The sequence below is a fragment of the Topomyia yanbarensis genome, chromosome 2 (assembly GCF_030247195.1).
Source record: "Topomyia yanbarensis strain Yona2022 chromosome 2, ASM3024719v1, whole genome shotgun sequence".
Taxonomy (NCBI): domain Eukaryota; kingdom Metazoa; phylum Arthropoda; class Insecta; order Diptera; family Culicidae; genus Topomyia; species Topomyia yanbarensis.
In genome coordinates this window covers 424117207-424127929 of record NC_080671.1, presented here as the reverse complement: position 1 = coordinate 424127929, position 10723 = coordinate 424117207, and the positions used below count along the sequence as shown (strand labels likewise).

Here is a 10723-nt window from a genome sequence, read left to right as displayed (position 1 = left end):
CGCATGTGTTTTAAGACTAGGGATACAATTCTATTTACAAGCATTTTAGGGGTTGCTATACTTTTAGCGAAATAAGGTAGGTATTCACACAAAATTTAGAAAATATTTATTTAGTTCGGTGAAAAGTAAAAGTAATATGCAGAAAGCGAGTGGCCTTGATATTCGTCATTAGTATGAATCGTAATCAGAACTCTCACAAATCGCAATCCGAATTATTTCGGCATCAACTACATCAGCAACAGTAGAAAAAATGTTTAGTACATTTAGGTGGATTCATAGTAAGAAACACAATCGACTTAGCCCAAAACGTGTTGAAAAGTTTTATAACTTATTTAACCACAATATTTGTAAAGAAATGTTGGATCACCGCTATAGCAATGATTCAATCGAGGAAAACCGTTCAGAATTCATATACATGCAAAACTTTATGACAATAATGCTCATAAATAAAATGAAAATGTTTGGATAACAATACATTAATGTTCAATTACTAAAATATCACAAAATTGCAAAAAACCCAATCTTCCCGCGAAAAAACCGTTTTAACCGGGAAAAAACCTTGGGTTTTTTCCCCAAAATTATAAAAACCCGATTTGGTACATCACTGCCTGTAGCACAAATTTTATTTAAACAGTTCATCGACAACTACTACAAACAGTTTAATTCAGCAACAAGCAATATACATAATTTATCTCATGTAGTGGATGAAATACAGAGGTTTGGCCCTTTACCAACAATCTCTTCATACCCGTTCGAAAATCATCTATACGAGATAAAGAAATTGGTTAGAACGATTGCCTTTGCAACAGATAATAAACCGTTTAGTAGAGAAAAGTAACGCTAATGTAGATGCAAATATTATCGCAGTTCGGTATCCAGTCCTTACAAACCCAGCAAGAAGGGACAGTTCTAAATTTCATTGTATTCAACTATTAAACAATTTCACACTAAAAAGTTCATTTGCAGACAAATGGTTCTTAGCAATCGATAAAAAAATAGTTTCCATGGATTTTGCAGATTTGAATGATATCCATGGATCAGAGCTGATAAAATTTGGTAATCTGTTTACAGATCCTTTTCCATCACTGAATATTCTAGTTTTTATACAACAGATATTACCTGTATCAATAATAAAGTATACCCCATTGGTCAAGTTTTACGCAAATTAGTAGTTGTTCGGAATCGCTGTTAAAAACTCTTTTGTAATTCTGTTTTTTTGGTGTAACAGATCAAACTGAAATATATTTTAAAGTGTTACAAATAATCTTAAGTTTTAACAAAAGAAATCTTACATTTAGTTTTTTACTCCTTCCTGCTGTGATTTTATCCTCAATACAATCAGATCTGTGATACCGTGACCGTACTTAGTAGTACTTAGTTTTAATTGATTTTAATAGTAATTTAAGTATTTTACTCACGTTTGATTAATAGCACGAACCCTTCGTAATGACGTTTAGAATATGTCGGAATCTAAATAGCAAGAAATTTAATTGTTTTCCAGTTTTCTTCATGTAATATTTTAATTCGCGTTTGATTTGTTTCAATTTTTACCTGTACTGCACTGTATTTAATCCGCTATTGCCGAAAAGATAGCTTAACACCGTAAAATACCGATAACTTTCTATCAACTCACTCGTAATTTTATATCAAACTTTAATCTGGTTTCTTCCGCTCTACGACTGACGTTTATGCTGCTGCCCTATGAGCGTAGTGGTACGCGCCTCATCGGCCAAACGTTAGTGACACGGGCTCTGACAGGGTGCTGCAACAGTAGTAGTTACAATATACAATGAAGTAGTACTTATACAAATGCATCACACATTACCAAACGATCAGTCTTTATAAAAGTTTATTTAAAATATATTGAACATGAATATTTTTTTATACAACAAAACAATGAACAACAATGAAAAAGTCTCGAACGTTACATTGTTCGAATACGCTTTAAAAAGATAATAATTCCTCCACTACAGGTTCTGATTAGAGAACAGTTTCTTCCAGAAATTCAATTATTCCCTGAGGATCTGTAAGGTTTTCTGCCTAATGAGATGCATTGTTGTCCAGTTCACCATCGCTGTCTTCCGAGGTATCATCACTTTTTTTCCAATTGTTCTTCCATTCTCACGTTTTTTCCGGCATCCCTTTCTTGATACAGAAATGCGGATTTGTTTTATGTCCTCAAGCCGCTGCTTTGAATTCCGAATGCATTGCTTAAGGAATTTATGACAAGCTTCCAAACTGAACAGCTCGTCAGCATTAAGAACGGTTTGAAAGAAAACGTCAATAAACTTATTGTACTTGGAAAAAGCGATCTTCGTTTTTGGTTTTCCATGTTTATCTTTTGTTTTGCTCACACCAGTACATGATACGTCCCGTAAAAATCGGCGATCTATGAAATAGTCAATCAATTGCAAACATACAGTTTGGCCTGCGCCAGTGAAACAATGTTTACCGTGCACTTTGCCCATCAATTTGATTACACTCTCAACGAACCTATCATCGCTACACATTTCTTCAACGGCTTCCAACTCGGCAAGATTCGTGACAGACTACAGTACATTTTGTTTCACTTCAATTTGATCTTCGTTATTAGCCTCTACCAAATGGTTACGCGAACCTATTGTATCAAGTTTTGCGTTCCCTTGTGAAAGCATGAGCAAGCACCGGTCCAATTGAGTCGCCAGGTTCTGTACTCGTTCGAACAGTTATCTCAATGTGATGGTTCCCTCTTGCGAATCTGAAACGGGCTCTCTACGAGACGGAAGGATGCCTTGTTGCAAAGATATTTGTTTAAGAGGGATGTGTTCGTTCTGCACAGAACCGTCGAAATCACTGTTGAATGAATCGTCAGTAAGTCCTTCCGCCAGATTTCTTTTATTCATAGGTGTTTGATAACCAGCATCTGTGGATAAGCTCGGAACTAATTCTGCTCTTGGTGTGGTATTTTGTTTTTTGCCAAGAATTTCCGCAAACATATCAGTAGCCCATGTATCAGTATTCATACGCTTTTTCGGTACGGTATTTTCTGAATCTGAGTGCATTTCCATTAGCTTCTGTTCTTTGCATGCCTATAAAGGATTTGATATCGCGAGCAAATATTTTTTTTAAACAAAATACTTACATCATTGTACGTTTCAAAACCATTACGTTTAATTTTGCATCGGTAAGGGATGAGCAAATTTTTGTCGATGCTTATGTTGGTAGTATTCTTGGCTTTTTCCAGCAATCGGTAGCCAGCAGCTTTCGCCTGCCAGTAACAAATATTGTTACAAATTCGTGCTAATACGCAAAGACGGTTCGTAAGGGGGACTACGCAACCGTGCTATGTAGGGTTCTTATTTCTGTTGCTACGAGAAGATCTTGAATAATGTTTCGACTCCGACGAGTGAACGAAGAAAGCGAGACTGAACTTATGTGCGCAGGACTCGCGAAGGCAAGGCGATAATGACTACTTAAACATATACTAATCGATCATGGTTTATACTTATATCTATTTCTCATACCACAATTGTTCTTCCTTATAAACATCTGTTTAGCGCACTAATTATCTCGTTACCGGTGGGGGCCCCGCTGCAAAACTACTGCACTGCGTCCGCTGCCGTCGTTCCGATGCACCAGTTATGTTGCGCGATCTGCCTGCATGCCGTGTGTCGCACCGTTGCTCTCTCGCACCTTCGTAGTGTCACGTGTACTGCTCGCATGCACCGCCGTTGCACCTCGCCGTGCTCTATATCACACTCGTTGTGTGTCGCGCGACTTCTCACACACACTCGTAACTTTCTTTGAAGAACCGAATTTGCTTGCTGTGACGAAGTGGTTCTTTCCAAGATGGTGGCACCAGTACGATACCACTGGTCAGCACATGTGCGCGATCGCCTTCACACGATCGGATGATAATATCACAGCTGCAAATAAAAAGCCCTCTGATCGAAGGCCTTTTGTGATTCCTTGCTCGATTGCCGTTTAGCACCGTGCGTATTGCTGACCAGGTTCCTTTTGGCCTCGGTAACTCGTACTTATAGGTGCCTGTTGTATTCTCCGGAGGATGAACTGCGATTCAGCAAGCCACTTTTGTTTGTTCTAACATGCACGGTATCACGATCGACGCATGCAGTAGAACCACACACTTCAACTGTTCTCATCACTTTCTTTGGTCATCGCGGCTTGATCGATGATGATCCTCGTTGCGGTGCGAGAGCGAGACGAATATTGCTACTGGAGATTTCACATTAGAGGAAGATCGCTAGTGTTATTTTAGACTGGTTGCGTTCTGATGTGCCGTGTAGGGAGTACACTCTCAGAAATGTTGCGGAATTTTGTCGGTCGAATCTCGAAGTGTAACACAACATCATACAAGCGGCAACGAAATTTTTGCGGAGGCTTGCATCCGCAAAAATTTCGTGTGAATGTCGACGTAAGATCTTGAAGAGGCTGATTGATGCTTACTCTACGCAATCTCGAACAGATATTCTCCATACTGGACATCGATGATTGCCGCTTCTTTACTTCACGGTACATTCACACAGGACTTATTAGCTAACGATAACTATTGTTCTTGTTACACCTTCTGGTGCCAGATCCTTCCAAGAAGCTTATTGTGTTACCGCCTATGAATCTTAGCGGAAAATTTCTAATGCTACCTTACTGTCTATTTAATCATTAGTCCAATCGCATCTTCAACATCTGTGTTACTGTTTTGAGTTGGGCGCCAGAAATTACGCCGAGAAAATACAATTAAAATGTTTGAACTAACAATTACTGATACTATACTGTACGGTATGAGCTTAATGGCAATAAATTGTTTTGAGAGCATTTTGCGCTTGCGTTTTGTCGTATATGCGCAACCCTACATGAGTGAGTGATCTTTTCTGGGATGTGGTGAGTTATACTACCCTCTATCACATTGCCAAAGAAGGGTGCGATCGGCTAGCGCGGGTACGCTTTTTCTGATGAGGAATGCTGAAACTGTTTCGGCTGACTAGTATGTTGAAATTCCACGCTTTATGCCTCTGGATTCACTACCGCTTTCTCTCCCGATGCACGTCCCGTCTTGCGAGTTTCCTTTATCCCAGGTGTTTCAGCAGCAACTTTTAGACTCGAAAGATGTGATGATCGAAGCTGTGAACGGTATGCATTCCGTAGTGACTGCTGCCGATAGGGTTTCAATAATCATGGTGCGGGCCACTAATCGGTCAACAGCACCAGGTTTTGTGGCGTAATCGCTCTTGGTCGACAGTTAAACTGCGTACATAGCTTGACTTTTGGAAGGTCAATCTGATTTGATGTCCTTCAAATGGTAAACGCCAGTCTTTGATGTCTTAATGTCTTCCAACAAGTAGTTATTGCAGCCCTGGAGTTGTCGTACGATGCACGGAATGAATTTGGCTCCGAGTTTTTTTGTGCGATGTTCCGCTGCTTGAGATAATTCAAAAGAACGTCTCCATACGATATCTCCTATCTTGAAACCTCTACTCCGCGCTCTGAGATCGTACCGCTTCTTGCTACTTTCATGGGCTGCCTTAATCCTATTAACGACGAACTGCTGGATCTTTTGAACAGTTTCTATTCGCTTCTTCTGTGCTTCAGTAGAATCTTGCGTTGAATTCAACTTGACCAGGGGATACTGATCAGTGAAAATTATGTGATCCCGACCGAAGTTGCAGTAGTAAGGGCTACAGCCTAGGGTTTCGTGTTTCGCCGTGTTTATAGCGCAAACTACTTGTTGAATGTGCAAATCCCAGTCCCTTTGGTCGTCGTCTAGAAGGGATCTTACACATGTAATCAGCGTACGATTCGTTCTCTCTGCAGCGTTGCACATCGGAGTGTAGAAGGCCGTTTTCATGTGGATGATGTTGTATCGTTTCAGTAACGCCTGGAAGACTTGGGAAAGGAACTGTGATCCGGAGTCGGAAACTATGATCCTCGGCGTGGAAAATCGAAGAAACACGTACTGTTCCAGAAAGACGGACATCTGTTGAGCGTTCGCTGTGCGAAAGGGCTCTGTGATGACAAACTTAGTCACCCAATCGACGATGACCAGAAGAACGGTGTTTCCCTTTTTTGAACGTGTAAGTGGACCAACCCAGTCTATTGAGATTAGTTCCCATGGTAGTTGTGCTGGCTTTGGGTTTCCTAAAGTTGGCATCAGCGTCGTATTAGATGCCTTGCTGGCTTTACACACGTCGCAAGCTTGCACGTACTTTCGGACATCCGTCGCCATCAACGGCCAATAGTAGTCTCGTTGTATCCGATCTAGCGTACGTTCGCCACCTAGGTGAGCTGCCGTAGGGATGTCATGGTTGCGGTGCATTATCTCCTGTCGTAGATGCGTAGGAACCACCTTCTTCCATTGATGATATCTGCCACCAGTTGCATCCTTTGTCGTGCAATTTTTGTACAGGTGTTCTCCGACGATTCGGAATCTGGAAAGTTGCCGGGGTTCGCTTGAACATCTTGTATGAGCTTATTAAACCACGGATCTGCAGATGCTGGAAACGAAGTGTTGATCGTGTCGATTATTTCCACTCTACTCAGGCAGTCTGGAACAACGTTGGCAGTTCCTTTCCGATATTTGATGTCGAACGAATATGCATTCAAACGAAGAATCCATCTAGCTAGAAGAGGCGTAGGGTTCTTCATCGTCTTCAGGTAAGTCAAACTCGAATGATCACAGTAGACGGTGAAGTGCGTTCCTTCGAGATATCCTCGGAATTTCTCTATAGATCGAATTACTGCGAGGCACTCTCGCTGTGTCACCGAGTATTTTCGTTCAGAGGAAGAAAGTTTCTGCGAGAAGTAGCAAATCACCTTTTCGTCACCTTCGATGTCCTGTGTGAGAATTCCTCCTATTGCTACGTCACTCGCATCGCAAGCAACTGCGAACGGTTGTGTGTAATTTGGAGTCGCCAGAACAGGCGCTGATGTGAGATGGGATTTAAGTGTCTGGAAGGCTTTCTCACATTCTTCCGTCCATCGAAATTTTGTTTTGGTCTTCGTGAGTTCTGTAAGTGGAGCGGCGGTTCGCGAGAAGTCTTTGATAAATCGTCGATACCAACCACACATTCCAATGAATCGTTGAGTCTCTTTCTTGGTGGTTGGAGCAGGAAATTTGCTGATGGCCTCTACTTTTTCTTCATCAACGTGCCAGCCCTTTTCGTCTAACACGTAACCCAAATACTTCAGACTTTCCCGGCAGAATACTGACTTCTCCGCATTGATTGTGAGTCCTGCTTGCTCCAGTCTTCGCGCAATTTCCTGCAAGAGGTCCAAATGTTCTTGCAACGTTTCGGTAGCCAACACCAAATCATCCAGGTAGACAAATACCTTTGGCTCGAGATCAATAAACAGGTGATTCATGACGCGTGACAGTGCTTGACTGGCTGTTGACAAGCCAAACGGAACCACGGTGAATTGATAGTGTCCGCGCTGAGGGATAGTAAAGGCGGTTTTCTGTTTAGATTCCTCATCGAGAGGAATTTGCCAGAATGCGGACTCTAAATCGATGGAAGACAAAAACTTTGACCCACTGAGGTTGTTTATAATAGATGCTATCTGGGAAATCGGGTACGCCTCCTGCACTATGACTGAGTTTAATTTTCTGGCGTCTAAGCACAATCTCATCGAACCATCCTTCTTTTTGACTGCTACTGTGGCGTTGTTCCAAGGACAGCAAATGGCATTCTCGATTACTCCCAGTTCCAACATTCGGTCGACTTCTTTGTTTAAATCGTCCAAAACAAATTTTGACATCGGGTAGTATTTTTGTTTGAACGGAGGAGCGGTCCCTGTGTCTATTTTGTGAGAATAAAGGTTTGTTCTTCCTAGGCTGCCTTTGTTTCGTGATGTTGGGAATTTCTGAATCACTTTTTGCAAACGTTGCTTGTCGTGTGTCGATAAGGACTGAAAGATTGATGATTCGTGATCTCGGTTGGTCGTAATTCCACAGATGGTTGCTCTGACGCCGAATTTAGACCAAAAATCCATCCCCAAAATAAAAATTGAAGGCATCGATTCGACGAACAGCACCGGTAAGGTAATGTTTCTGTTGTTGTAGATGATCGGCACGTGTGCGAAAAATGAAACTAAGTGCGCAGAGTTGTCAGCTGTTTTTACCTCTCCGTTAACTGGAAATTTGGTTAATCCTAATTCGTCTGCTATTTTGGAGAGTGAACCACCAATTAGACTGCATGTTGCACCGCTGTCCAGGAGTCCTCGAAGTTGACGACCTAGGATATTGATGTCTGCATATGGGCGATTGTCTTGGTTGTCTGTATCGATTACGATAGATTCTGCTTTGCAGAATGCGGGAATTTCGATAATAGAAGGGACTTTGGTTGTAGCGGGAGAGCTCTCGTCCTTTATTGAGAGTTCTCCCAGCTGCGGTTTCCCGAATGCTGTGAGATGTTCACTGACTCCAACTGCTTCCATCTTAAAATGCATGCCTCGCAGTTCCGTGTTGTGCATCCTTTTTTCCCACAACTGTAGCAGAATAGAAATCGTTTCTGGTTGGGACAGTTCGGATAAGTGTGACCTGGATTTTCGCATTGCCAACAGATGATAGTTGGTACCGAATTCCTTGTGCGATGCTCGCTACTGCTCGGTTGCTGTGGCTCTGTAGCTGTCCTTTCCTTCCAATTCTGTTGCAGGCGAACTGCGTTAACTTCTTCCGTGGCACTTGCCGTTATTTCATTCTGCATGGCCACGCCCTGCTGGAATGCTTCGCGTTCCTGTATTTCAAGAGGGTTCCAGTCTTCTTCCCCGTCTGGTTTGAGTTCAAGCGTGTTAACCTGCGCTGTGTTGAACGGGTGTCTATTGAATAGTTGCCGGTTGGGATTGTCCACCCTGCTCGTCACTGGACGCTGAAATGCCGGAGTTTCAGATTTGTTCCAAGGAATGCGAGGAGTGGTCGAAGCTCTACCCCGAATCGAATAGGACCGAGACACTTCAAAGTCTTTGCAAACAGCAACCAAGTCCTTGACTGTTATCGCTCGTGACGCAGCAGCTATCGGAGTGTAGTCCGAGTTCAGATGGGATTTCATGATGAAAAGTTTTTCCGACTCTGATAGTGCTGGTTCAACTATTTCAAAAGCAGCTACTAGATCTCTGTAGAACGTCGTAAACGATTCATTTGACCCTTGGAACCGTAAGTACAGATCTTGTTTGATGATCTCGGAATAGTTAGGAGGTAAGAACTCCTGCTTTATTTCCGATTTGAACACTTCCCAACTGGTAAGGTGGATGTAGGAGCGTGTGTACCACTGAAGAGCTCGCCCTTTGAGTAAATGCTTAACTGAACGGAGTAGTGTTTGCTCATCAATTCCTTCCGTATCGGCGTAAGTGTTTACTTGGTTGAGAAATTCACCTAACTGGATGATGTTCGGCTGACCAGTATATTCAAAAGGCCATTTATGGACCGGTTGAGAGAATCTGTTTGGAGTCGCTTGAAGATTCGACATTGTAGGTGTATTGGGCCTGCCTTGCGATCCCAAAAACCGTATGAAATCCTCTCGCAAGTGAGGAGGAATATTGTCCAATTCACGTTGCTGTTGTGGCATTCCTGATTGATTTCGTAGATAAGGATCCCCATGTCCCGGAATGGAGTTGTTCTGAAAACCTTGCCGAAACACACCTTGATTTTGTTGCTCTCGTAGCTGCGCTTCAATTTGCTGTCGCTGTATCTGCTCCTGGTGTAATTGTTGTTCCAATTGCTGCCGTTGCTGTTGCATCTGATCAAGTGATTGTTGAAGCTGCTGTCCTTGCCGTTGTTGTTGAAGTCTAAGCTGCTGTTCTTGTCGTAGTTGTTGCTGATGCTGACGTATCATCTCTTGTTGCTGCTGTAATTGCTGCTGCTGTTGCTCCATTTGCTGTTGATGCATTTGCTTTTCTTGTTCACGCTGATCGTCCGGGACGGGTTGATTTGTCGGTTGCTGCAATTGTTGTTGAAGTAACTGTTCCTGAAGTTCCTGCTCTAATTGTTGTTGCTGCTGGGAAGCTTCTTTTATGCTTGATTGAAGCTGGGCGATCTTGAGCCGTTGAAGAGTCTCTGGATCTCCGGGTACTTCTTCTGGATCGGGGTCGTTCTCTTGTTGTTCTGAATTCACAACCGACATATTCACTAAAAAAGCTTCAATTCTTTCCAGAGTTTTGTCGATCTTTACCAGCGTTTTGTTAGCATTTGCTGTGATTAATGAATCCGATATAATAGACAGTCTGAATCTGTAGTGTAAAAGCCTTGACCTGTAGATCTTTATCTGACCTTCGTCCTTCTTCCGTAATGCTGATTCCAAAGCCTGTCTAATTTGTGGTAATTTTGCTTGACACTGGTATATGCTATCGACGTCCGAAAGCACATGTGAAGACGATGTAGGTGTAAGTGCTCCTCCATTGTTCTCCTTGCTGATGAGTTGTGATAGTTTTGTGATTTTCCAGTTGCTATCTTTTCCTCTCAAACCTTGAACTGTTCTCACCATTAGTTCGAATTCCAATTCTTCTGGGTTGAGATGCTCCAACTCCATGATGATGCACTTGTTGATGATCCCCCGAAAAGTTATTTATTACTCACTGATCACTAACCTGACTGTTCGCAAATTGCTGTACGCGAGAGTGGGTTTTTTATTTGGGCGCCAATGTTACAAATTCGTGCTAATACGCAAAGACGGTTCGTAAGGGGGACTACGCAACCGTGCTATGTAGGGTTCTTATTTCTGTTGCTACGAGAAGATCT

The 10723-nt window shown here is 42.4% G+C and overlaps 1 protein-coding gene across 1 annotated transcript; it reads right to left on the bottom strand.

Moving 5' to 3' along the window:
• Positions 1–8357: 8357 nt before the first annotated feature.
• LOC131680949 (putative uncharacterized protein DDB_G0271606) lies at positions 8358–10514 on the bottom strand. Its single transcript, XM_058961664.1, has one exon. It carries the CDS (start codon positions 10512–10514, stop codon positions 8358–8360), a length of 2157 nt encoding a protein of 718 aa, XP_058817647.1.
• Positions 10515–10723: the final 209 nt, after the last annotated feature.

Coding starts and splice junctions, on each gene's coding strand:
- LOC131680949 (XM_058961664.1), bottom strand. CDS start 10,514: ATGGAGTTGGAGCATCTCAACCCAGAAGAATTGGAATTCGAACTAATG.